Source organism: Gadus morhua, chromosome 9 (genome assembly GCF_902167405.1).
Source record: "Gadus morhua chromosome 9, gadMor3.0, whole genome shotgun sequence".
NCBI classification, from domain to species: domain Eukaryota; kingdom Metazoa; phylum Chordata; class Actinopteri; order Gadiformes; family Gadidae; genus Gadus; species Gadus morhua.
The window spans coordinates 20,484,569-20,512,392 of NC_044056.1; the positions used below are offsets into that span (position 1 = coordinate 20,484,569).

The 27,824-nt window shown below is 43.6% G+C and overlaps 1 protein-coding gene across 5 annotated transcripts; it reads right to left on the bottom strand.

The window, feature by feature from the left end:
• Positions 1-549: 549 nt before the first annotated feature.
• Positions 550-27,796, bottom strand: chd2 (chromodomain helicase DNA binding protein 2). 5 transcript variants are annotated; one of them, XM_030366074.1, is made up of 45 exons: positions 27,606-27,796; positions 26,896-27,065; positions 26,075-26,331; positions 24,917-24,979; positions 24,721-24,785; positions 22,112-22,166; positions 19,311-21,085; positions 15,859-16,096; positions 15,571-15,657; positions 15,186-15,247; positions 14,754-14,855; positions 14,229-14,405; positions 13,537-13,676; positions 13,021-13,246; positions 12,820-12,920; positions 12,669-12,710; positions 12,346-12,533; positions 12,139-12,263; positions 11,643-11,859; positions 11,471-11,560; positions 11,151-11,341; positions 10,841-11,029; positions 10,178-10,340; positions 9,816-9,968; positions 9,390-9,461; positions 9,136-9,285; positions 8,883-9,037; positions 8,679-8,775; positions 8,498-8,590; positions 8,155-8,328; positions 7,482-7,651; positions 7,292-7,333; positions 7,036-7,175; positions 6,619-6,757; positions 6,338-6,488; positions 6,122-6,244; positions 5,859-5,972; positions 5,610-5,750; positions 5,413-5,526; positions 5,049-5,227; positions 4,800-4,899; positions 4,460-4,643; positions 2,986-3,226; positions 2,083-2,474; positions 550-2,045 (listed from the first exon to the last, which is right to left on the bottom strand). In XM_030366074.1, the coding sequence occupies exons 7-44, from the start codon at positions 19,370-19,372 to the stop codon at positions 2,165-2,167; spliced, it is 5,442 nt and encodes a 1,813-aa protein (XP_030221934.1). In that variant the 5' UTR covers positions 19,373-21,085; positions 22,112-22,166; positions 24,721-24,785; positions 24,917-24,979; positions 26,075-26,331; positions 26,896-27,065; positions 27,606-27,796; the 3' UTR covers positions 550-2,045; positions 2,083-2,164. The 5 variants fall into 5 exon arrangements, with proteins under 5 accessions (XP_030221934.1, XP_030221936.1, XP_030221938.1 ...); XM_030366076.1 differs by lacking the exon at positions 27,606-27,796 and having other exon boundaries at positions 19,311-19,419; positions 19,743-21,085; positions 26,896-27,294; XM_030366078.1 differs by lacking the exon at positions 27,606-27,796 and having other exon boundaries at positions 12,352-12,533; positions 26,896-27,292.
• Positions 27,797-27,824: the final 28 nt, after the last annotated feature.

Here is a 27,824-nt window from a genome sequence, read left to right on the forward strand (position 1 = left end):
CATTAATTAAATGTCAAATATAACTCCAGACCAGGTCATTCATGCTGGCCTGGGGATATGGTTGGGAGAGCTGTTATCAGCCAGAGAGATTGATCAATTTGACAGCATAAAGTTGTGTGAATTGAAATTTGCAACCTTGAAGATTGTCATGTAAGTGAATGTATTTATCTCTAAATTGCCAAATGAGGTCTGAAATTGGGGATTGAGCCTATGGCCCACAGATGAAACCCTGTGCCATTTGCAGAATTATGAATGTGATGCACTGGCTGTCATGGCAAAGCCGTCTGTAAAAAATGGGGAAAAAATACCACTTACTTCGGTAATAAATAACCACGACCAATTCAAAGTCTTCCAATATAAAAAATGATAATCGACATGGTAATCATGGTAAGACACTTGGTTAGTGTCTAAGTTGTTCAGCGGTAAGACTGCTTGAAGGGCTGGAACCTGGCGACCCCCTCTATGCCTATAGCCGGCCCTGCGCATCATGTATTATCTATAGTTTTTTTTACAGTTGAAAATAGATTAACAAAAATCACTAAAAGTCTATTGCATTATGTAACAAAGTTTTATTACATGTCTATAAACATATGTACAGTACATTTACCATGGAGAGTGGTCTTGTCACAAATATAAATTATTTAGCCATGACATGAAATACAGGTACTGTAGCTTGCTTTACGGTGGAGGAAGGTTGTGTTGGCGATTCGATCTAATACAGTTCACAATAAATCATTTTGCTCTTGGGATTTCCATTGCTAATCTATACGTGTCTCCTTCACCAGATTCCATTCAATACCTTGGAGCGATGTCCCTGAAATATTACTTTAATACTTCCTCCTGTCCAGCTTATACCCAAGTAGTGTCCATTTCCCCACACATACAGCACGATGACACAGAAATAAGGCACAAAGAGAGAAGGCGACACAAACGACATGCCGAAGGAAAAACAGCTAGGAAAGCGAGGACTGGAGCAGATTCAGTCTCTTGATTTTGGCACTGCAACAAACGGACAGCCTGACTAAAGTTAGCTTCAAACGTAATCCTTCACGCAATCCCCTCGAACCCCTCTACCGCCTCGAACCAAAGAACGGCAAATAACCATTTACAGGAGAGCAAAACGGTGATAGCAGTTGAACTTTTGAAATACTTGAAGAGGTGGCGCAAAATAGCAAGATATAATGAATGTCTAAATATAGCATGTACCATAGTTCATACAACTTATAATGGATGTTTTCTTTCTTCTGACTTGGCTCATAGTGTTTAAAACATTTGCACTAGTTATGAGAAATACTGTCTATTAAGCATTGATGCCATTATGCCTACCCGCAAGAAAGTGGCTGAAGTGAGAGAAGAGGTTTGCAATGATTAAGTTAGCGGTATAGAATGACAGAAACTATTATTATTGACACACGACAAATTGATAAATTTGCTAAAACCTTTTGAACTTCATGTTGAACAATAATCAGAGAATTTGCCATTGACTTCATTTAAATATCGTTCCTAAATCAAAAGATAATTTCACCATCCCATAGAGCAAACATTCCCTGATAGGAAATGACTCCCAGTTCGTTGATTTGGCATCATGGTGGAGATAAACAATGAAAGGTGCACACAAAAAACTCACATGATGAATAAGATGTGATGATTGGTTAGGACCGGCCCCCTGCATGTAAAGTTCACCAGGCCGAAACACTGAGGCACTTTGAGGATTCAACATCAGTCTCTCTCTGTCGTCAGACGGGTCCTTCGGCTAAAAGTCCACGGGACCATCCTTGAGCTTCACAGTCTGCACTTGGACTGAACAAGTCATCTCAATTTAAATAATCACATTCTACTGATCACTCTGCGTTAAGACAGTTAAATGTTAATATTCACAATCGCTCTAGGGAGGAGGTGGAGGAGGAGCGTCATAGTTTCGTAGTGCTGGTAAAAAAAGGTGGGTGCAGGTGGATTGTCTTCCAACTAGGCGCTTGAGCACAGGTTGGTCGGGGAAGGTGGTTCCCCAGAGTCTGGCCGGAAGGGTCTAGCGGTGCATGGCCAAGACCCCCAGGGTTCTGGGGGGGGGGGGGGGGGGGGGGGGGGGGGGGTTGTGGTGGTCCGAGCTAGGGCCCTTGAGGTCTACTGGCAGCCTGCCAGCCCTCACAGCCCCCGGGCCCGAGTCCTACGACGGCTTCCTGTTGTTCCAGGCGGGGTCGGCCCCGGCCTTCGGCGTCTCCGCGGGCCGCTCCGGTGGGGAGCGGGAGTCCTGCGGGGACTTCTGGGCCCCCGGGGAGCGGGGGTCCTGTTGGCCAGGGGGCTTGTCGGGGTGGAAGGGCCGGTAGTGCTCGGGGCCCGTGGGCCCGGGCGAGCGGCGCTCCGACGACCTCCTGAAGTCCTGGGCCGGCGGGGGCCCGGGGGGGCCGTCCCGGCTCTGGTGGTAGTTGGGGGCCCGGAACTCGTCCGAACGCCGCCTCTTGCTGTCCGGGTGCCTGCTGTGTGTGTGTGTGTGTGTGTGTGTGTGTGTGTGTGTGTGTGTGTGTGTGTGTGTGTGTGTGTGTGTGTGTGTGTGTGTGTGTGTGTGTGTGTGTGTGTGTGTGTGTGTGTGTGGGACACCGTGAGTACAGAGCCGTTCTATGGGTGCTGGGTGCACGTGGTTACCTAACTGCTGCTGGCCATTAGCCTAGTGCTACAGTACCCTGATGGTGCGTTTGACAGTTATAACAGTTATTTATTTACTTCCTGTTATGGCATTTGTGGCACAGAAATAAAAGCTTGATTGATCGTTTTAATAGCGGCACAGTACTGAATACTTCGATACTCCTTTATTATATTGTTTAAATGCACAACGGCTGATGTATAGCAATCAAAAACAAAAGATGGACGCTACTGTTAACGCTGTGATTTGGGGGCACGAAAAATGAATTGAATAAGCAAGACTGGTGGAATTTGTGAAGAGTTAAGCGACTCTTAAGTTAGGTGATCCCTGGTTCCTATGCAGCTTACCTTTCGTAATAGGGTCGATGAGGTCTCTGGTCCCGGTCGTTGCCGTACTGGTCGTAGGATCTTTTCCGAGGCGAGCTGTTGTTGCGGTAGCTTCCTGAGCTGCGGTACGAGTCTCCATGGGGACGGCGATCACCATAGTGATCTTTATAGCGGTCGTACGGTTGATGACGGTCTCCCTGCCAGGGTTGGTTGCTGTTGCCTGCGTAACCGTACTTGCGGTCCCGATGCCATTCTCCTCGATCTGGGTCAATACAGGGTCCACTTAATATAACAAGAATCTTCAATGCTTTTATGTTGTCCTACTCCAGTGAATTATTTGGGACATTTTTTAATTAATAAGGTGGGAACGGGAAGTCACATAACATCACAGCGAGTTTGCCCAGGGGAAAAGCTCTGCAGTTGGCTTCGTTAAGTATTTAAATATTGAATTAAACTAACTTTACCTCAAGATCGCTGCTTGTGCTTGTGTTGAGTTGTGTAGCAGATTGCCACCTACCTTTCCAACGACTACGGTGGCCTGTACTGGCCAATATTGGGTAAGGTGCCGGTATTTTCCATTCGGGAAAAACCGACATTCCTTTTAATCCAATGTTTACTTGCACTGCTGTACGTGGGCCTAGGTTGCCTTTGATAACCTGAAGGTGTGCAGTTTTATCGCCCCAGTTTTGTTTTGGATTCCAACTTTCTCCGAAACAGTGATAGCCTACTTTGAGTATGTAAACTCCAAAACATGGAATTATTAAGAGTGTGCACCCACTTAACCCATCGTAATCCCCCTCATCTGCAAACTGCCATCCGCTGGACCCATTCCTTGGATTAAAACGTCTTCATAGGCTATTTCAGGCGTGACCAAGGGCGGATTAAGCTTATCAGACACTAATAGCATAACGCCACGGCTGAGTGGAAGTGTGGAGCTAAGTGTTAGCAGCGGTTCATGTCCATGTCCGTGTCCGAGAGAGGGTTAAGCTTCTAGGACACTTCTAACATAACGCCATGGCGTGTTAGAAAGTGTGTGTGTAGCGCAGTCTGGCCAACGGTGGATTTTGACGACCGACGTGGACAAATAGTTTAGCGCCAGAGTGAGGGGAACATTTCAGATAAGATCCCTTAAATCATCATAACGCCCTGGCGCAGTGATGATACGAAAAGATCATCACACATGGGTCGTAGCCATGGTGATAACAAGCCCCCCACCTTCCTACAACACATGGCGGTGCAACAGGGTGGCCTCAATGAATAGGAACAGCTCTCAATGTTAACGTAAAAGGCTCACTCTAAGGTAGTAAAAACACAACAATTCCCCTTGAACAATTATACACAAATAAAAGCATAATTCTGAATATTATATTCAATTTCCGGTCAGCTAAATGGCACTAAATTACTACACTACACTGTACTTTTGAAAGAAATGTAGCCTACCATCAAACACCCGACACAACTGGTCTACCATGTCCCTGGGGACCCATGTACCCACCGTCGTTCCCAAAGTGGCGCTTGGGGGCCGAGTTGTAGGGCTCCCTGTGGTGCGCGTGGGGGCCCGACTGGGCGGGGTGGTTCTTGGAGGACTGCTGCATCCCTGCCGAGTCCCGGCTGGCGCTGGACGTCTCGGCTCGGAGGGGCTTGCTCCGCCCTGAGTCCTCCCTCTTCTTGTGGTCCTTCTGAAGGGCAGCGCAAGGGGCGCGGTCAGCGGGGAACCCCAGGAACACCCACAATGCCAAGCGTGTTGCACACAACACCGCTCGCTCACATTCAATGTCTCTAGGGCTAGGGGAGTCATGAATATATATATTTTTTATTGAATTGTATGTCCTCACCTCCTCTTCGTGCGACCGCTTCTTCAGTGCCATTTTGTAAAGCTTGTGAAGCTTCCTAGCGCCGAACTCTGTGAACTTGGATACGAATATCCAAAGATTTCTGCCCCCGGAAAAACATAAACCACAAAAGAAAACAAGAAAGATCATTTACAAGATCCGGGGACAACACAGGTCCACCCTGGACGGAGGGAGGGGGGGGGGGGGGGGGGGGGGGGGGGGGGGGGGAGGAGAGGGGGGTTCGGGGCTCACCGGCGCCACGTCTTGGCGTGCTCCGGGTCAGTGTAGGCTTTAAGGCACTCGGTGATGCGGTCCCCGATCTTCAGCAGGCAGGTGCGCGTGTGCTGCAGCTGGTCCTGGTCCGACAGGCCCTCGTCCGGCTTGTCCAGCTGTTTGAGGGCCTTCTTCACAGGCCTCATGCGCTCCTTACACTACACACACAAACACATACCAGGAACCATGATGCTGGGGTATAACATAGAGGTGAAATGTCTGCATTTTTGTTCATGTATTGGGCTAATGAGGCTTCATTATGACAGAGATGGGCATTTTATTCTGGATCCACAAGGCAGGGGTCTTGTGGAGTGGGCATTGAGGGAATACGCTGTTCACTCACGACGCTGAAGGTGTCCTGGTCCAGCTCGTCGTCCTCGTCCCCGATGGGGACGGGGTCGGAGCCCGCCGTGATGTGCACTGGCCCTTGACTCTTCCTTCCCTTGGCGGCTTTCGCCTGAAATGAACAGGAAGGATTAGCATAAAACTGTGTCTGGATACACAGGTGTGTAACAAGCGGTATGATGAGTGGTGAAGTACCTTCTCTTTCTTGGTTTTGGCTCCCTTCTTCTCCTTGTCGCCGTCCTTCTCCTTCTTAGGGGTGCCCTGCTTCTCCTTGTTCTCCTTATTGTCCTTCTTCTTCTGGCGCTTTTTGGCGGGGGAGTTCTCCGTTCCGTCGTCCTGTTAAGAGATGGAGGTCTATACGTTAACCACGCACAGATAATGCACGATACTCGCATCACGAGCTGGGGGACACGAGTTGACGCGGCACTGAACGGCACCACACACCTTGACCTCGCCTTCCTCCGAGGGATTGTCCGACAGGCGTGGCGATGAGCCTTCGTTCTGATCCTCCTTCACCTTTTCCTTCTTCACCCGCGGTTTCCGTTTCTTCGCTTTGGCCTGCGGAGGAAGACACAGATTCACTGGGGGGGGGGAAATCGATTTTGACCAACCGGCAGACCGTGGTATATTTGGGTCATTAAGACACACAAGCCATAACGGATCAAATGCAGAGATGGGATGGAAAAAGGGCTTCGAGGGGCACACACCTCTTCCCCTGTTTTGGACGTGTCATTGCTGTCTAGTTCCTTCTTGAGCAGCTTCATGAGATAGTCGGCCCTGGTCTGCAGCTGCTTGCCCTGGGGCTTCTTGCTCGGGTCATCAGGGAGAATCTGGACCACGACAACAGGGAATTAAGGTAAATCAGTTTGCAATGCCATAAGCCCCATTTCACCTCCCTAACAAGCAGCACTGTCGACATGTACCTTATCAGCCAGTTTGAGGTCCGGGTCGGTCTTGATCAGATCCCAGTTCCCGAAGCCATGTTCGTAGATGCCCAGTAGGAGCTGAACATCCTCCGCGATCTCCCAGTCCACGTCAAAGTGGGCTATCTTTACCCTGCAGGTCAGCTGGAACCTGGAGATAAAACAAGATGGGGTTTGCTTGGCGAACCACAATCTCACAAACGGGTTCTACATGCTGATCTTTATCGGTTTAATCTGCAGGCTCTCTTAGACGTGAACCAGCGACAGCACAGCAGGCGTACTTATTTCTCTCTGCCGGGTTCGAGGGGACGGCCTTGTGAAGCGGCTCAAACTCTTCCTCGTGCTGGATGATGGACTTGGCGTTGACCTGGACTCCGGAGATCTTGATGTTAATCCCTCGCCGCTTTCCCGGACCTTTTGCTAGAGGGAGACGGGAAGAAGGGTTTTTATGTTTAAATTGACTTTTAAGCCTCTAAGACACGGAGAGTGAGGATTGAGCCGCAGAGCTGCACCAGAAATAAAACGACCAGAAATGCATCAATGACGAGCCAGGCCTTAATCAGCCGACTATGTGCTGCATTACTGTGACGGGTGTTCGTGCCAGTCGCGTTGGACGGTTCACCCAAGGACACCGAGCCTGAACTTGGCTTCATAATGTAGCGCGACCCAGTGAAGGCCTCGGCGTGGTGCGGGCTCACCTTCTGAGGGGTTCTCCTTCAGGTGCTCCTCGTGCTCCTGGACCGCGGCCACGCAGCTGGAGTGGATGAGCTCCGCCAGCCTCTTCAGGTCGGCGATCGACTTGTCCACCAGCTCAGAGTCTCTGGCGATGGCCTCCAGCCTGGGGAGGGGACCGGGGAGGAGGGGGACCTCGTCAAACACCCACACAATGTGAACCAAACCAGGTCGATCTCGACTGAGGATATGATCTTTTCAAACCACTTTAGATTGACGTACCTTTCAAGTGGACATCCAAATTTCTTATAGGCCTTAATAAACCTATGGAAACACCAACGGACAAAATCACAAACGTCATCTTCTGGTCATTGACAAGATATATATATTTTTTAAAGTTTAAAGTACTGAAATATAGTGTAAAGTAAGTAATGGGGAGGTACCAGGTGCTTTGTGTGCGGGGTTCACCTACCGGCGGATCTCTGCGTCGGTGAAGCCCTCTACGTTGTTCTTGCGGGCCCGTGGACGGCCTCGTCTCTTGGGCTTCCTGTCGTCGTCGCTGTCGTCCGTCTCGCTGTCCGAGCCCGACGAGCGGTGCTTGAGCTTGGAGCCGGCGTCGCTGTCGCTGTCATTGGCCTTCGCCTACAATCCACCAGCACCACGTCAGTCAGCAGCAGTTTGTCCCGGAATCCCTCGTAAAATATTTAAGGTAGTGTGATACATTCCCTCGTTGCCCGTCTCACCCCCCTCCCTTCTTACTCTCTCGGTCAAACCAAAAGGGGCTGTAGGTTACATTACGGAGCCCATATTTGTCATTTGGAAGAAATGGCATAGCCATTAGCCAGTCAGATCTTTAGGAGTAGATGCGCAGTGAGGACACAGTATGTGTCGAGGCGACTGCGCCTGTCTAGGTATGGCAATTTTGATTCTAGACCGCTCTCGTTTTAATTCTGACTAATCAGTGAATCTCTGCCATGTTTGGATCAGAGAATCCATCTTGGCTCTCAATGGAAACGTAGGGAGGGATGGAGCAAGGGGGACAGACGTCCCCCTCTCCTCTTGCTCCCTCCCTCCCTAAGTGTCTCTGCCATTGCGAAGCACTGAAATCCAGGCCACAGGTCCTCAGGCGGCGGCCCCCTCCTCACCCTCTTGGTGGAGCTCCTGCTCCGAGGCAGCAGGAAGATGTCGTCCATCTCCCGCCGCCGCTCCTCCTCCTCCAGCTTGCGCCGCTGGTCCTCGGGGATGATGTCGTCCCAGTCTCGGATGTTCTTGTCCTGCAGCTCCGGGCCGTTCTCCTCCATGTTGGAGAAGTTGGCCACCTGCCAACGTTCAGCGCATCGTGGAATAGGTCAGCGGTGGGGAGATGGGGGACAAGAGATGAAGGGCAGTGTAAGCAACACGAATGTGGAGAAGACGGAAAAGGCAACATGACTTCAGCTTCATATTTCAGGAAGTTAAGTATGAGCACTTGAAGGCGGTAGCTTGTACCTTGAACTGAGACAGGAGCTCATCAGTGGCGCTCGACCCCTGGTCACTCTCTCTGGTCTCGGCCAGCCTCAGGATCTCTTCGATATCCATCTCCTGTAAAGAGCCAACAGATTGTGGATCCGCATGTGGACTTTACACGCCACTTGAAGGGAACCTTTTTGGAAGCTCATTGATGCAGTACCTGAGGCTCAGACTCTTCACCCTCGGCCTCCTTGAAGAGCTCCTCTGCGCCAAACTTGAGGATGGCGGTCAGCTCTTCTTTATTGAATGGATTTGAGCTGTGTACAGAGAAGGCGGTAAGTAATGGCTGATCGAGATTTGAGTATCCTGTAGTGTTCAAAACCCGCCCCGTGGCTTTGACCATGACAAGCCGTCCTGGTCTCACTTTGAGTTCCCTTGTCCAGAGTTGTTGTCCAGAACCGTGCGACCCGTGGTGTCCATCCTCTGAATCACCAGATGGTCCAACACCATCTTCTTCTTGGCTCTCTCGATGATGTCCTCCTCCACGGTTCCCTTGGTAACCAGGCGGTAGATGTTCACCTGCAGAGTTGGCCGTGAGGATACAAGCTTAGAAGTTGTCTCTTTTTCCCCGACATGCAACAAGAGACAACAAACAACCGATCTGAGGCCCAGGTTACCTGCTTCTTTTGGCCAATCCGGTGAGCCCTGGCTTGGGCCTGCAGATCATTCTGGGGATTCCAGTCAGAGTCGAAGATGACCACGGTGTCTGCCGAGGCTAGGTTGATGCCCAGACCGCCAGCTCTGGTGGACAGCAGGAAGCAGAAGTCCTACGCACAGCAATGGATTGTTAGACTTGTTCGCTTGTTTCTCTTTTCTTCTGACAAATGTACTGTATTGTAAGTCGCTTTGTTTTCCTCTTCAGTGAACTGACCTCTGAACCTTCAGCATTGAAGTGGTCGAGCGCCTGCTTCCGAATCTCTCCCTTAATGGAGCCGTCCAGCCGCTGACAAGGGGGAGAATAGAACGAGTTATGAGTCCTTGGGCTCCATCTCACACCTTGGCTTCACAGAGCTACACTTTCCATCCACCTTACTTTTAAGAGCGAAGCAGTCTTCACAGCAAGCGATAAACACTGCCATTCAATGGTCACTCGAGCATCACATACATAGCTTGTGGATATAAATATCCCCCTCAGCCCGTCCACCTGACACCGCTAGCGTCAGAACCCCAGCTCTCTGCCAGACCCCTCCCCCCCCCCAAACTCCCCCTGAGCACTCTCTGCAATGCCACCTCCAGGCGAAACAACAAGAAAAGAAACCAGGAGACGTTTAGTGTCAAACATAGTACAAAAGGTTACCTGGAAGGTGTAGCGCTTCATGGCGAGGTACTCGGCCAGAATGTCCAGCATCCGCACCATCTGGGAGAAGATCAGCACTCGGTTGCCCCTCTCCTTCAGTCGGGTCAGCAGCTTGTCCAGCAGCACCAGCTTCCCACTGCCCCTCACCACGCTCTGTGGGGGAGAGAGAGCAGACCAGTTCACAACCACATGGGAATCAGAGCTCTCCTCTTTCATGGCAACATCTCTCTCTCACACACACACACACACACACACACACACACACACACACACACACACACACACACACACACACACACACACACACACACACACACACACACACACACACACACACACACACACACACACAGTGTGTTTACCAGCAGGTGCTCTTGTTGCGTGGCGCTGTCTCCCTCCTCGGGCTGCTTGATAAGGAAGCCATGGTTACAGCACTTCTTCAGCTCCATGACGATGTTGAGGAAGCCTGAGGAGCTTCCGCGTGTGCTCTTGGAGAGGGCTTTGTAGTTCCTCGTCAGAATCCACCTGGAGAAACGTTCAGGAAGTCACTCGTGTTAGTGTGTGAAGATGTGGCCGGCGGTGATATGTTTGCCCGGGATTCTGAGGATCTACCATAAAAAGTTCAAATGAAGTACAAACATTGAGAGAACAACTCAAAGAGTTCAAACGTTGTACAGAAAAACGTAAACGATGCCACACTGGGGATCTGGTTGTCCCTGTGATATACTGAATGCTCGATCTAAGCAAAGTGATAGAAGAAGGTAATGTACATGTTACGTGTGTGTTTATTCCTCTGACTTGTTTTAAATGGCTTTCTGGACAACACTGGAAGATCTGGGCACCAATGGCAAGGAGCTATTGGACAACCACTAGACCGATAATGGTGGTGAGCAGGCGGACACATAGATGTTGTTTTATTGGGTTGGTTTTCAGAAATTAGACGGGAATGTATATGGAGGCAAATATGGTCAAAGAACAAAAATCCAAACGACTATCCCAATGAAGGTGAAGAAGCGAAAACGTACTTGTAGAATTGTTTCTGCGATGCGGACATGTCCACGCGCAGGATCTGCTCCACCTTGGCCGGCAGGGACTTTTCCACATCCTTCTTGACTCGCCTCAGCAGGAAGGGCTCCAGCACTTTGTGGAGGGTCTGGTAGCCGTTAGCCGTTCCCTGCCCGTGTTCCTCCTCAAAGGTCTCCCACAAGTCGAATCTGAGGTGGGCAGAGGTACACCAGTGGCTTGTTTAGGCTCATCGGCAACTTCCATGCAAATATTCACCATGCTGTCAGTTGAGCGTGGATGGGGGTGTTTTAAAGGTGATAGCGTTCATACTTGTCTGGCATTAGGAAGTGCAGCAGCGACCAAAGCTCCTTGAGGGAGTTCTGCAAGGGCGTCCCGGTGATGAGGAGCCGGTGGTTGGACCTGAAGTCGATCAGGGTTTTGTACAGCAGGGAGTCGTCGTTCTTCAGCCGGTGAGCCTCGTCCACCCCCAGACAGGCCCAGTTGATGTTCCCCAGCACGCCCTGAGGACAGAGCGTCATACCACTGATCACAGACTATATATATATAAACACACACACTCACTCAATTCCGCATGCATAGCGTCTATATCCTTTTTAACCTCACACAATTATACAGGATGTGGTGCATACCTTGTCTTTTAGAAGAATTTCATACGTGGTTAAAAGTGCATTGAAGCGAATCCTCTTGGTCTGATGGTTCACCCACTCATAGTCCCGGATCTATGCAAAACAAAAGGTTAGAACACTGATCAGCAGACGGTAACGGGTCAGTAGCAGCGCGGGGCACGTGACTTAAGCTCACCGTCTTCCTGCTCATCACGTCTCCGATGTACACCACCACGTTCATGTCGGGCGCCCAGGTCTCGAACTCCCTCTGCCAGGAGGTGAGCGTGGACAGGGGCACGACCAGCAGGAAGGGCCCGTAGAGCTGGTGGTGGTGGTGGAGGTAGGACAGGAAGGAGATGGTCTGGATGGTCTTCCCCAGACCCATCTCGTCAGCCAGGATAACACTGTTGCACCTGCAGAGGGAAGGGAGAGACCGTTGGGGTTAGGCATTGTTCCAGACAGGTATGGGGAGACGGTAGGGGGGTGAGGCACTGTTTGAGAGCGGTAGATGCAGACATTTGGGTCTTGAGAAAGGGTTGGCTGTCAAATACCCTGACCGCTAGCCAAAACTGACTTTATTTTTCAGAGTTTATATAGATGGGTACCCCCGCCTGCTTTCTAATCTGATTGTGTCGTCTAGAAACAAAAACATAAAAAAATGCATAATTTTATACAGAAGATCCTTTGTGTACCTGCACCACGAGTGGGCCAGCCAATTGAGTCCATCCAGCTGGTAGTCTCTCAGCTCCAGGGTTTCACTCCCGATATAAGTGGGTTGAGTCTTCAGGGCAACAAACCTTGGCCGTTGTTTCAACACCTGCAATTACAGTAACAAATGGATTCATAACATTTTACCACACCTTTTGCAAATTTCAATTCCTTTAGCTCGCGGGACTCACGCTTACTTTGCAGTCTTTGGAGGGAACGGTTTTGCTGCAGTTCCGGCTGTCGAAGCCTTCTACACATTTGGGGAACTTGTTTTTGATGAGGGCCCCATCCTCCCAGCTGCTCTCCACGTAGGGCAGGCCCATCCACTTGCACAGGTACTCCGGCTCGTTGGAGGAGGGGACTGACTTGGGGCTGGGTGCTGTTGAGGACCCAGAAGAGTTTTAGTTCCGACATCAACTACTTATGACCCAGTGCCTTGACGGACTGTGATCATGAAATGGAGAAACACGGTGAACGGCCGCCACGGACAGTAAATGGCAGCGGGGGTACTTACAGGGGACGTCTGCGGCTCCTTGGTTCTTCCCGGTCCTTGTGGCTGTCAATGAGATTAAGGAATTAGATAAAGATCCGATCAGTCACAAGAAAGGTAAATTAATAATAAAAATTGGATAACTCAAAAATACCATAATGTTAGCATGTCTTACCAATGACCCGCTCTACTATTTGGAACTGCTTGCTCAGGTCACAAGAGAGCTCCTGCTGGCAATTGTGGTACTCAATATCCTCTGGAGATGCCCTATTCAACCTACAGAGGACAATCCGTTTATAACATTTGACCAAAATATCAATTATATCGCTTTGACCAAAAAAACATGGATCATTTTCTTCTTCTTTTTTCTTCTCACCAAGAGTTGAGCTCATCGTTCTTCCTTATGAAGTTATCGAGCTTCTTGAGTCCCTTGACCTTCTGCAGGGTCAGAGAGTCCATGCTCTCCCAGGTGTTGTGGATGTAGGACCAGCCCTTCCACTTGATCAAATAGTGCGTCTCCCTTTCGTCCTTCTCCGGATCAAAGCCCGCACTTGGGTCCCCGTTTTCCTCCACAGAGTACATCGTAGTGGACGCTCCCGTGGCTGCATACATACAATAAAATAATTAGCTTGAGGTGCACTATGAGAAATTAACACCTTAAAAAATTGCTTCTATTGAATTTAGACACAATTTGTTGAGATGTTCCCTCACGGGGATATATAAGGACACGGTTGATGATAAGAAACATTTTAAAAACTTTTACCTAGATTTCGACAACATTTCAACAAAACCTAAAATTTGTATATATATATTTGAATGAAGATGAATTTCCACAACAGTCAACAAAAAAGATCTCCTTAATTTTAAAGACAGTCAACAGAAGGAGCCTGACCTCCTTTTTTGGCCGTGCGCGTGTCCATCACCCTCTCGATGGTCTCGCTGTCGTCGTCCTGCTGCTCCTCCGCTACGTCGCCTGCCATCTCAATCAGGTCGTCTGAGTCCGTTTCCAGGTCATGCTGGTCCTCCTTGTAACTGCCCACACAAACGAGACCTTGGCTTAATGGAGAAGGAGCCGAGCGTACGATTGAGCCCTGCCCACTATCAGAATTCCGGCTGGATGGATGGCGTGATGGGGAGGGGTATTTGGTTCGTCGTGCAATTCTTTAAACCAAGAGAGGTAAGGGCGGGCCAGCATTTTTTATGCATAGAATAAATCAGTGTGATGTTATTGATGATATCAATAAGAAATCAAATTGAAATCACTATCGATTTCAATTAACAACAGATATGCAAGATACGAGCTAGTTGAATAGCTACACATTGTGACTTTAATGATTCCTAATGAGGCGGGCGGTTGCATTGAAATGATAATGTTCATCCAAAACATGCAACACGATCTGCACGTGAAGACACATGTATGAGGTGTTCAGAGTGGGGAGGATCAGAGGGAATGCTTTAAATCTTCAAAGAGCGTTCAGAGAAAATTGCTGAAATCAATGTGTATCTGTATAGGGTAAACCAACAGGTTTTATGTTGTTTGGAAGCAAATAAGGCAACGATTGTCTAGAATGCTAGGGAAAATACCTTTTGACTTTTGTTGCGGCTCTTCCCCGGGTTTGCCTCTTTGGGGTATCGTCGTCATCGTCCTCATCATCGTCCTCATCATCGTCCTCATCGTCATCGTCTTCCCCTGACGACTCCGCCTTCCTGGACTTCCTTCCCTTTTGGGATTGCTTTTTGGCTGTTGATTTAGTCTGCGGTCTGTAAACAGATCAGAGACGATAGAGGCCATTGGAAATGATCACAGAAAGCTCAACTGTCCCACCCTATCATCTCATCATAACGGAAAACACAGTGATAAAAGTCATAAAGAGTTGCGCAGTTTCTTGAAATTAAATTTAGCCTGTGATGTTAACACCATTCAACATATTTCTCAGGGCTGTTGAGCATTAGAACTGGTTGTTTAACAGATCATAATAATAGAATAAAAATGAGAGAATATACATCACAAATGAAAGAAATCAGTAAAACAATAAAGAAATGAACAGGAATGAGATTGGGTGGACCAGTGGGTAGCTGTCTGGGGGTCAGGCTATGCTCCCCTCTTACCTTCTAGCAGGAAGTCTTCTGGATCTAACTGTCTCTTCCTGATCACTGTCTGCACTGCTGGAATCCTCCTCGTCCTCATTTGAGTCATCATCCCAGGTATTTCTTTCAAAAAGAAATACAAGATCACCCTCGAAATTCGCCCTTTGCCAATTTAGAATTCTCATAAAATTGATTTGATTTTCTTTTGCAATTCAGACCAATTGTATTGTTAATTGAACCCGACCGCTACATTTGTGCGTGAAGCTATTGCTAGCTAAGGCTTCAAATATAAAACCCAACCCAAGCAAACAGATACCCATTAACAAATGAAGATGGTCAAAAAGGCCATAACATTTACACTTGACAAAAAACATGACAAATAAAAACAAATGCATAGTAGAAACACTTTTTATTTAAGAGACTAAAAAAAGTGAAAAAGCTGTCTGTACTTACTCTCTTTTCTTAGACCGGGTTTCTCTTCTCTTAGGGCTTTCATTTTCAGAATCACTGCTCCCCTGAAATAAGATCACAATGCACACACAGCACTTTTTGTCAATTTGAGGAGATAACAGCACTTTCACACAATATCCACCAGGTGGCATAAAATAACAATTGGAGAAGAGGCGTGGACCAGACATTTTAAAAGGAAATTAGAAGAGACAAAAACGTTCCTTCCAAATAGAAAGAGAAGCCGTAGCAAGACAATGAGGAGAGGCTTGTCCTTCTCTGTTTAACGGCTGGCCAGCTGCCCCCATGTTGGCAGACATATCACGGCACCTGTTTTAACAGCAGTACGTCAAGACACAGTTGTTCTCCATTTGAATGAGCCCATTCTTACCCCAGCACCAATGTTTAAACGGGCGGGTTCCTGTCTGCTACGACTGGACCTCCTGACCCCGTAGACGTCTGGATGTTCCTCCCACATCTGTAGCCACCATGTCAAAACACCACCGAGTTAGTCATTTCCTTTAGAATAGTTAAGTGTGTAATCATGCAAATCCACATTTCAGCCCATAGCAGTCTTCATTAAAACTGCTAAGTCCAAACGATTGAAGGCCTTAATGATTGTTGGCTCGACGGTGCACTGGGCACCAGAATTCATGATAGCAGACCCGGACCAACCCACCTTTTTCACATCTGCCAGGCTCTCCTTCTTTCTAACGGGCTTGTCTTTGACTTCGGCTGCAGCCAGCTGTGACTTGGACCCTGTGGACTCGCCCTCTGACTCTGAGTGGCTCTCTGACTCAGAGGAGCTGTTGGACTCAGAGTGGTGGGCCCGCTGCTTCCTCTCGCTGCCATGATCACTCTCAGACTGGCTGCCCGACTCCGACACGGATCGGTTGGACTCCTCTGACGCTGAATTGCTGCACAGAACACAATGGTTGTGAATGGTTAGCACACAGCCTTTAGTGGATCAAATTCACAAAGGCCTTTGTTGTTGCCGAGGAGGCATATTCATATTGTAGTAATAGAGCCAATCAAAATATCAAATGAATATGGCGGATATGGAGAGGTCAAGAAATAACTTCTTTTTTTTTTAAATATAATTTAGAACATATTATTGTACAATCATTTTGGTGTTCATTAAATAGTTAAATACAGAAAAAACATGATGCTATTCGATCTCAAAGCATTTCCCAAATTAATTGAATTGATTTTATGAATAAGAGAGGAGAATTAAAAAAATCACTTGTCAAGTCAATAACAATGAAGGCTGGTCCTCTAAATGGGATTTATATAATATCCTATTTCCAGTAGCATTATTGCAAGTATCTTTATAAACTGTTAAAGATACCGCTCTCATTTATTCTTAGAGCAATTTGCAACACTTTATACCAAGCAGCCATTAATGTTTAAGATGAAAATAGGATGTGTATCTCTAAGGCACACCAATCCTCTTAAATACTGATTTGATAATAACCATAAATAGGCAGCCTTCAAGACAGGCTATAGACTATGTTATCCTATTTTGACTCTTATTGCTTTCCCCCTTGGTTTGAGATAATATGAAAATCATTTGTTCAAACAACAATGAAATATTCAGGTCAGCACTATAATATCGAATTGCCTTTATGTATACAAATACAAAATGGGTGCAAGGCCCAGCTAGCTTAAACTATTACAAATAAGTAACATAATGCGATACCAAGAGTGAACTACTGGTGGCACTAAAAGCTTATAATAGAATCTCCAAGCGCTACCATAAATGGCTCGTCAGATAAATGAAAAAGCTGTATTCAAACTATAGCCTTGGTTTTTTACTCGGTTATACAAGGGGGTCTGTTTAAAATCCCATGTTAATATGTGTGTTCCTATTTTATATGACAGAAATGATAATATAAGTATAGAATCCACATGCAACCATTAAACTCGGAAGTAAAAGGCTCCGATTATAGAAAAGGTCATTCGTGGGCGGGTTCTAACAGTCATCTCAAATTACGATAGGCTGCCGAGTTACTAGGTAGGGGATTAGCCTATCACTGCTCATCTCTGTCCGCTAGGCGTGCCTCTTAACCTCAACATACTTCCCGTTCCTCCTCCATATAGTTCTGAAGTACATTGGACTGTCAGCAATCTATGCACAAACAATTTTATGACCTTTAATAGCTTTTGAAATATGTTCGTTTCATTGTTTTGCGGTAATTAAAAATGTACTTTTAATATGATCTACTGTGTGCGACGTCAAACTTCTTGTGTCAAACAAACAAAACAAATAACAGCATATTTTTTCCTCATGGACTAAAATGGCTGCCATGGTGTGGAAGAATAATCCAATCTTACCCATAGTACGTTCTACAGTACATTCTACATTATCATCACCTACACCTACTACACCTAGTATTCCTATTCAAAACCAATCACCTAAATTCTACAAAGTTATAGCATCACATAAGCAACACACAGCAAACATGATTACACTTATCCTGAATACATACACGAAGCCAGCAGGTTTCATCTCAACCTTATGCAGCCTAAAAACTGTGCATGGATCTCTCATCTAAACACTCCAACAGGCTATCTTTGTTCCATTCATACAGACATCATGCTATGGCCCTGATTCTCACCCTTTTTTTGCCTATATATATATATATATATATATATATATATATATATATATATATATATATATATATTATATATAACTACTCTCTGAGAACGATAGAATGTCTTAATGAATATAGGCCTGCTCCTTTCAATGTGCAGGCATTAAACCTGACCATTCCTGAACCTGGTTCTGGGGATCTTTGCTCACATTTTCATCTTCACATTTCCTTGACACATGAGAATATCACACAACATGAACTCTGGAGGTGCCATGGACCAAAGTAAGCATAAGGTTTCTTAAAGTTCACTAAAGAATAAAGCACTCTCCTCGAAAATGACACTACTGCAGAACATAAAACTTAGTGTGGCAACATAAATGGCCCCAAACTCTTTTTTTTTGTATAATTTACAATTTTCCATGTGTCTTTCATAGCCGGTCAAGACATGTGTTAGTTCAGTATACCATACAAATGATAGGGTTTTAAAAATGTCTTTATTTATGAAGATGAAATAGCAATACCTTATTTGGCTTTTAAGTTGTGAACAAGTATCACAAAGTTCAGGTTAAGGGCTGGTAACTGACAACATAACCAAACCACAGACATGGATATATAACCCCCATGGAGGGTAAACAAAATAAAGTTTAAGAGATTTTAACTTGAGTTAACTTGTCCAGCCTTCCCATATAACTATACTACTCAAAGTGAATACAAAATGTGCCTATCACCGAAGGAAAATGCAGTTAAGTGGATGTAGGCAATACGTAATTTTAAATGTAAACTTTGTTTTGTAAACAGAAAATATAAAATGAGGAATTACAGCCTGTTTCAAAAGTTATTGCAGGCTGAACATAACTTTCAAGAGCGCTACTTTCTATACCAATATGTTGGAACACGGAGAGAGCATCTTTGATCAAAATGTAAACAAATACTTGATATAACCATTGGGCTATCAGCAGCAGGTGTGGCCTATGTAGCATTTTGGGACAACTATAGTTACAGAAACCAGACATGCAAAAACAGTGGAAGTGAGTTGAAATACTCCATACCGATCGGTACCTATAACCAAGTCATGTTTTGTAACGTTATTCATATTAAAAAATGTATTGGTAGTATAACTAATCACTATTAGTCAAACAGAGACCAAAAATAGATAGAGATGTATTGCCTTTGAAAACGACTCAACGTTGATAGAAATGGTGCAATGCAGTGCCAATCGTTAAGACAAGGTCATAATAAATATTTGCCGTCAGATATCAAAAATCTACGGGGAGTAGTGCAAATTAGCTTTGCTGTGGACTTTCACATAGATCACAAGGGCATGGGACCCCAACACAGGCCTAAAACCACAGTATTGAGTATAAGAAATGGTAGGATAATCAGGGTGTGGCTGTTTAACAATAGCAAGGTCATTTATATATACTTATACTCAACAGGATCCATGTCTGAAAAATATGAACAGGTGACCAACCATGCTTGACAAGGTAAACAATCAAACGAGATGTCATAATCGTAAAAAGTATAGGGATCATACCTTGATGCATTGCTTTGTGTTGAACATTCATCCTCATGCTTTTTATTTTTATTCTTCATCATCGTTGTGGCTTGGTATTATTTGTTATTGATTGGTGTCCCGATATATACTGTCAAAAAGTTAGACGAAACATCAACGACCACAGAGGATTCCTTAGATTGTCCTTTGCTCAAGTGGCAGATGTAACATAGACGTCTTAAAATGGAGTGGAATAAATCTTTAAACGATTTAGGAATCGTATATTCCGTATTAAAACCAAAAAACAGGGGGTGGGGGGAATAGTCCTTAAACTGTATTTATTGTAATGAGCTACAATACTGTCCTCGAATCAAGACGCCTGCATTAATGCCAACTGCGTCATAAGATCAAAGATGAAACAAATAAGGGGACACATATTGTAAGTCATGTATATAGTATAAAATACGAACATACCAATTCCTTGTACAGGAAGATATGAAGCATTAGAGTCACGTCCGCGACAGTACATTAATATTTATACTAAAATATAAATACTCGATAGACTAAAAAAAAGACATAAAAGTAAACAATTCCAATTGTTTAAAAAAAAATAGCGCTAATCAAAAAGAAAACAAGGGGCTGATCATTCTTCATTCACAGAGGGTCTTCTTGGGCGATAGTCGCCAGCTCCTCTAGGAGCTTAGCACACTAAAAATGGAGGACCGCCATGGCCGCCGCCACAGCTCACTGTGGAAAACAACGACGAGCAGGCTCTCCGTACGGACGACAAGGACGGCTCAAAAATAACCAAGAAATCACGCAGAAAAGCCAGAATCAAAGCAAAAAGGATAAAGAATAGATCACTGGGAAAATGCGGGTCAGAAGGGACCACTCACGGGCAGAAATAGTTCCAGGAGGACTAGACTAACGAACGCCTATAGTACCCTTCCCAAGGCTGATCCGCCATCTAGAGCTCCTTCCTAGCTCTGAAAGCTATGCCTTTGATTGACGTTATTTCCATTTACCCCACACTCAGGTGATGTGAAAGTCCCACCCCTTTTATTTAGTTAAGGAATGATATTTATGACATATGACTATGAAGTACATTAATGTGACTAATAGTCCCCTATAAAATAATACGATCGTTGAGGGTTCAAAGAACATTTTAAAGGTAAATTGTGTAGTGTTTTCATCATTTCCTGTTGAAACAGGAAGCAGTACACAAGGAGCCATTTTATAGAGCCCGTGGAAACCATTTCAGGTCATTTGAACAAACGAGTGTGACCATTACAAACTACACAATTGAGTTTTGATTCTATTCATGTTGTGAAACGTTAGGCATTGATTAAATATTGCCATAGCACTGTCAATTACATAACACTCCTTGTTAGCAACTTCAGTATTACGTTGTAATGCCAGGTCCCCACTTTTACTGACAATTGCAGTAAGTGAAATATCATTTAATTGTTTTCAGTGAAAAATAAGTTTGAAGTTTGGTACTTTTAAGTCAAAACCTAAACCGCTAATAAACCAGTCAAGGAAAAAATACAATTAGAATAGTTTATTCAAATGAAAACATTTAAACGATAAAATACAGCATCTTTCGGAAAAATCCGGCAACTTCAGAGTCCACTTTTCAATCGGTATTTCCCAAAAATGGCAATTGTGCAAAATGTCCGCAAAAGAAAAAAATTCCACTGGTTGAAAATAGTCCAGAAAAAGGGTTCATCTCGTCATTATTTGGCTTTACACCCAACAACTGGTCGTCTTCGTATCAAACAACGCTGCCCACTTCCGCAAATCCCGACGAATAAGGTCTTGATAGGATAAAGAGGGAAAAAAGTGTAAGCTCACAATGCAAAATGATAAATAAATACCGTTGCAATGCACTGAAGCAAAAAAACGAATTCAAAGCCGACGTCAAATGTTGAGATAGCCTCAAATGTTGGCTAGGATTTAGCTGGTTTGTTATTCTATGAGCAAACTAACAGAAAACGCTTGTATATGGGTTACGATTTGCTAATGTAGCCATTGATAAACCATTAACCAAGGAGGTCAAACGTAACACTGTTCTTGAATATGTTCAGTGGTTAAGAAAACTATGCAATATTGTTAATGTAAAAGACATACAAAAACAAGCATTTGTATCAGCCAGTTAAATTGGGTCCAGCAAAAAATAAATAATCTGAAGCGAATTACGTGCTTTTGGTTAAAAACAATTAATTTGAGAAGTCTGTGATTCAAGCAAAAGTATAGCACAAAAAGTACACACTATTATAATCTAAACATTAATATACATCTGTCCACAAGGGGTTCAATATACGTCAGCGAACTTCAACTTCTACCCCCATGCATTGCAAGTGTCAAGGGGACCCATTCGAAAATGTTGCAAGCAAATCCGATTCAAATTTGTATTCATACTTAAACAATTATAATGTGCATGTGAAAATCTGAAAATGTATACTGGGAAATAACCACAATTGTCCAAATTTTCAGAAGATACCGTACAAAAAAAAGCCTTTATTACAAATCTCTAGAATGGAAATAACCATTATAGATTGCACGGGGGGAGGGGCAAATATTTGGCAATAATGAACTACCCCCCCCCCCTCTCTTTAGGTATAATACATCTCAATAAATGAGCTTCGACACACGTCAGGGATCAAAAGCCTCTAATCAAACACATCAATCTAAATAAAACCACCTAGAAATGACCTGCAACGTGCGTAAGTAACAGTATATAAAACAAAAAAAATAACATTATACAAACATTGTTTTTGATGGCCTGAACAAAAACATGCATTTGGGTTATAAAAGATTTTTGAACACAAAATTATACTTACATAGTCGACTTCTTTCCTTCCATGGAAGATCCTGCTACTGCTTACCAGCTCATCTCTAAAAGAGACAAAAGAACATATTCAAAGTTAATATAAAGTGTTTATGGACTGATGCTACAGTAAGGAAAGGAAATTTAATTTAAGGTAATTGAATGCCGCAGCTGGATGCAGTAAGAGGATTTTGTTTTACAAATCCACATTAATGCTTGTTTTGATGTCCCTATTGTAGATCATAGCATTGATGGAAATTCAAGGTATTTAAGCAATATCAAATGTCTTTCTCTTCCATTACTGGGTCATCCTTTGGTTCATGAGGTATCGAATGCCCACAATCGTAGACTATCAGAACATCGTCTGAATTGACTCTAATACATGACTTTTTTTAATGTCAAAGCAAAGTTTTACTGGCCTGGCTCCGCCCGCCTAAGTACTTTCCGCTCAATTTGCATTTCCCTTCAGTACCAGGTCTGGGTCTGCGGTATGTTAGTGGGTTTTCTCAGTCTAAATTGTCTGCGTCCAATCAGCGAACAGAGGGAGTGGCTGAGAACAATGACGTTAGAGTCAGCTCTCGTTGACGGACATCTTCACCCACGGTGATCGTTTTGTTTACAGCCTGCGCGCAACGTGATTCCCGGCCAAACGTTAGCGATTGTTTATGGCAGATCCAGAGTGGCACTGGGCAAATCCAATCGTTTTAAACTTCAGACACCCGCCTTCAAGTGAGCTAACGTTTGTCAATTGAGTAGGTCCAGACTCTCTGTAATAATAAAATGTAGTACAGAGAGTATGAGTGTCTGGTAGGACCAGGCTAACCTTTTACTCTTTATGGAAATAATTAATTTTTCCCGACGTGAACATTTCTCGAATGCCGATGTGAAAACCAATTGAAGATGTAGCATTTCCTTGCTACCATTAAAGATTTTTACTGGACTTTAAATAATGGATATGCTTATTCTGTACCTTGTTGTTAGGTAGCTGAACTACGCTATTAAACCACATGGATTCCCTATTTTGTATTATTCACGTACCTTATTTATAAAAATTTCACTTCCCAAATTGAGCATGGCAAAATAAAAAGCCACGCTACATTTTTGCAGTATGCTTTCGCAGTTGAACCAATATGATCAGTTATTTTTTGTGTTGTGCAACAAAGGCCGGAAATTCACAAAACAAGAATTATAAAAAATTATGATTACGAATTAAACTGGAAAATGAATGGCTGCTACATAGAATATGATGCAAATTGCTGAAATAATAATAAAGGGGAGAGGTATCTTAAGCTGTACATATAGCTACTAGCAAAAATGCTACTAAGAATAGGATGTTACATAATATCCATTTAGGGCACTGGCCTTCATTGTTTTATACATTGCTTCCTAAAAAATAAAAAAAGATTGGCGTATGGCGATACCAAGTTAGCATTATTAAATTAACACGCAAGATATGCCCTTCAAATGTTTTAAACGCCAAAGAAATCATTTTTGGCTTCAGTGCCATGACTTTGGTATCTTTTTTAAAAGTTTATTCGAAAGTTAAAATCATGGAAATCCATTTATCGGTTTCATAATATCTCGAAAGAATTGTAGTCCCACATAAATGGCCTCTTTTAAAAAAGAGACAATTTTTCCCTTTCTATTTTAAAAATCGCACGCGTATACATTCGTGCTTCAAAATGTGAAAAGCCCAACTTGAAAGCACAAGCTGTTAAGTTTTGTGTACCTCTTGGTAATATAACTGAAGACAATAAATGTATGCTCCTAGAGGCGGGAGGGCGTCTATGCACATTCATTGTTTCATCTATTGTTGTGGACACGCAGTTTGCTCATTATGCTTGCATAGCTTAAAAACTGCAAGATACAGGATTTTTTTATTATCATGAATGAACTGTGAACTTGATAAGTTCATTTTGGTTCACTGCAGCTCACACCATGACTAGATATAAGGTGTAACGGTTCAATTAGGATAAGATTTAAAAGATTTTCAATGTGGTATGAATACGAACAAAAATGTAGTTTGGAAAGTGAAATATTGTCGGAATTCTGTATACATTTCCGTTCATCATAAGCTAATGCCCAATAGATTTTTAATGTGCTTCCATGTTGAAGCATTTCATGGTTTAAGAAAGACTACATTGTGAGACAATAACATTGCAAATGCTAAAACTTACACATTGCAATAACTGTAAGATTGTCAAATGTTGAAATTCAACGCAATGCAATTTTTCCGTTTTTTTCTTATCCGCAATTTCTCAAACTGAGTGTACTAACAGAAAGACATTTTAAATACGGTCATGTTGGGGCTGTTTAGGGAAACCATTTTGTGACTGAATATATTTTCCAATTAGTTTGGCAAGGTGTTGGGTGCACAAGCGTTTGTCAGGCCGAAAATCTGACTTTGGTTAGTCTGTGTCTTTAACATCTTTGGGTTCTTAATATTTATAAAACATTATTGCGCTTTCCTCGATTAAGGAAAAAGCAAATATACACAATAGTTTATAAATAACATAATCAAACAATTGCTTGATAGTATACATTAACGTGAAAGGGCAATAATGAAAATTTGACATTTTAAAAAACCAAAATTCATAATTCTGGCAATAAATATCAACTTACCAAGTGCCATTTCACTCAAGTCACCTCCACGTCATGGTCCATACGTCATGGCCAATGCGTTACACCTTTAATATGGTGAAAGAAAAGGTTTAGGAAAAAAAATATTTAAACAGCACTCCCTACTGGTTGTAAATGTGCGCTAGTCAAACATTTTCACGTTTCTTAAGTCCGAAACATTTAAAAGTAACATGCATACCGTATTTCTTGGATGATCGGCATTGTTCATCGTTTTCTTCTCAATCCTCTTTAGGGAGCAAACCTACAAATATAAGAGATATAAACAATTATTAGTCTAATGTGTAATTTGTAACAACAAAATTGTAATCTACATTTACATTAAACAATGCTGAAGGAAAGGGCAATCTAGTATACTGTTTACTCCAGATTTTCCTTAAGTAGGCAGATAACCCCTTTTCCCATAAGAAAAAGCTTTTAATTGTTTATGTGGAAAATAAATGCAAGTATGTTTTTTGTTAAAAAAATCTCCATGTATCCTTTGTGTGGTCTTGTTATCTCCCCCCCATCATTTATGTAGGCATAGGCAACCTGACAAAATAAAATAAATATTTTTGGTATTTTTTCTATTCACTGACATGAAGGGTTAAAAGCCAACACCCTATTTTAGATTTCGACAAAACTTCAGCTATCTGATATGTTACCTGCCATAAACACAACATTTCATTTGCATATATATACATCTTGACATCACAGAAGAAACTAATTGATGCTTTATTTTTTATCATTTTTATGCAATTTATCTATGTATTTTATACCATTCTAATATAAATCTCTCATCTCTTCCAGTGTCCATTGACATTTTTTGTTTTCCACATTTGTAATACCTCAAACTGAACGTCAAATTAAACTTTTTTCCCATTTACCCCCTTTTATTTTAGATATGACGTAATACACAAAATGTTAAATATATCCAAAAGAGTCCAAAAATCCCCAAAGTCCATTGTATTCAGGGTAACTCTTCAACTTGTAAGCATTGAAGACGATAATGATCCTTTCTGGTCGTTTAAGAACCAACCAAAAGACGACAAGGCCATTTGCCCTTTCAAGGACAAAGACCATTTTAAATGCGTAGTTGAGGAAAAACACCCAACACTTTTACAGCATCTCTTCCAAATACTAAGAACTGGAGTGTTATCAAACCCATTGGATAAACACGCTATAGCAACGTGGGGGTACTAAACACCGACGGAGTAGGGTTATATTCCTCGACTAAAACACACCATAGCCATTTTTGCCCTCCTGTCTTTTAGTGTCGTCCTTTCCACCATATTGCTCTTCGCCTCGACTCTCGACCACAAGTATTGAACACTGAACATGAGGACTGGAGAATCCTTACCCGTGAAGCAGGGCACCACTATCCCATTTCATCTGTTTGGAAGGTGGTAGATGCATCAGTTTTTGGACGTTTTAGACGATTCTTCGGCCCCATCGTGTCGTCTTGCGTCTTGCCGGTGTGGATGCTCGGTTCCTCTGCCGTGTCTGTCTTCTTCCCCGGGTCTGCCTACGCTGTTATCCTCCGCTGGCTCTGCCCACTTTCCTTCAACGTAAGCACGCACAACTCCCCGACCAGCTCCCAGGACAAAGTCTGTGACACTGCAATGTTGAATAGACCACAACGCAATGAAACAAGCATTTTGGTTTGTTTGTTTTATCCTGTTCATTTAGATAAACGTCTTGATTAACATATCTGAATAATAATTAGGACTAATAATAACAACTATCCATTGAACCTATCTTTAACTTGTGGGGACCAAATCTAGGCTAAGTACTTTTTTATACAGAATCATAGGCTATATTTAAAATATAGAATAGTGTTTTCAGAATGCAATGCAATGAATCCTGCTATCTGCCGTGCACGGCAACGTGAGCCTATAGACGATTAAACCACAATAAGCATATAGCCTTATCTAGAAGGTTGTGGACCAACGACAATGATCAAATGGTGAATAAGTACATTACCAAAACAATTTACATTAAATACTAAGAATAAAGTCGGTCTTCATTGATACGGTGGTACCATAACACCGAATAAAAAATATATTGCAATGGTAGGCCTATTAGTCTCTGCAAACAGGTAATGGTCATATACAGTAAATGATCCAGTTTTGGAAAACTTTGCAAAGCAGGGCTACGAAGCGGTTTAAATATTTTGCCTACATTGTTCGGGAATGGGCTTTGGTCAATACTCCACCCACACCACTGGCCAATGAGCTACGAGATCGGGCAGCTTGAGTTTATGGCAGTGGAAGATTTCTTTAAAAAGATCATCGGCTTAGCAACGGGAGAGTTCCGACGTCCCGCCCACATCCGGGCTTTAAGTCTGAAGTCTGACACAAACACATTTCGGGACATTTGATAGCCTATACGTATATAATAAACATATCAACGGCCACCAACAATTAGCCAGCCACATGGTTCCCCTAAAAGATGATGATTCCAGACAATATCGTAGTCCTAATTGTTGAAGCCCGTACACCACAATATAAAACACATTGAATAAGATGCCTAACATTTCCTAACATAATACAACTGAAACAGAAATGTATTCCTGATTTCCATTTCCAGACCTATAATTAATAATAATATCTATGCAGCACACTCAGCTGTCCAACAACTTTATGTTTAATGTAAAGTAATGTAAAGGATATTGTGGGCTGCTCTGGTATAATGCCACACTTCAAAAATTAATCTTATAGATAAAATGAATCATAAAGATCCCTTAACTAGGATAACCACACTGAAAACAAGTTCCTGACATACCTCATGGTGTGCAAGGAGGAGTGAGTGAGAGTTGGAGCAACACACGTTCAACTAGACCAGCTGGTTAGGTTTTTAAGAAACTGTGATTATCTTTCTTTTTTACTTACTTTGTTTACTGCAGTCACACAGGGTGATAGCTGATACACTTTTCTAGTTTAAGGGCGGTTAAGGAAACAAGTTAGATTCAGGTCAAAGCAATGGATTACATTTACATCATGGTCAAACTTTGTGGAACAAATAAAACATAGTATTTTTGTTTGCTTGGAATTCGGGTCTGGTCGATTGTGACATACCAAGCAATAAGAAGGTGGGAAAGTTTATAATAA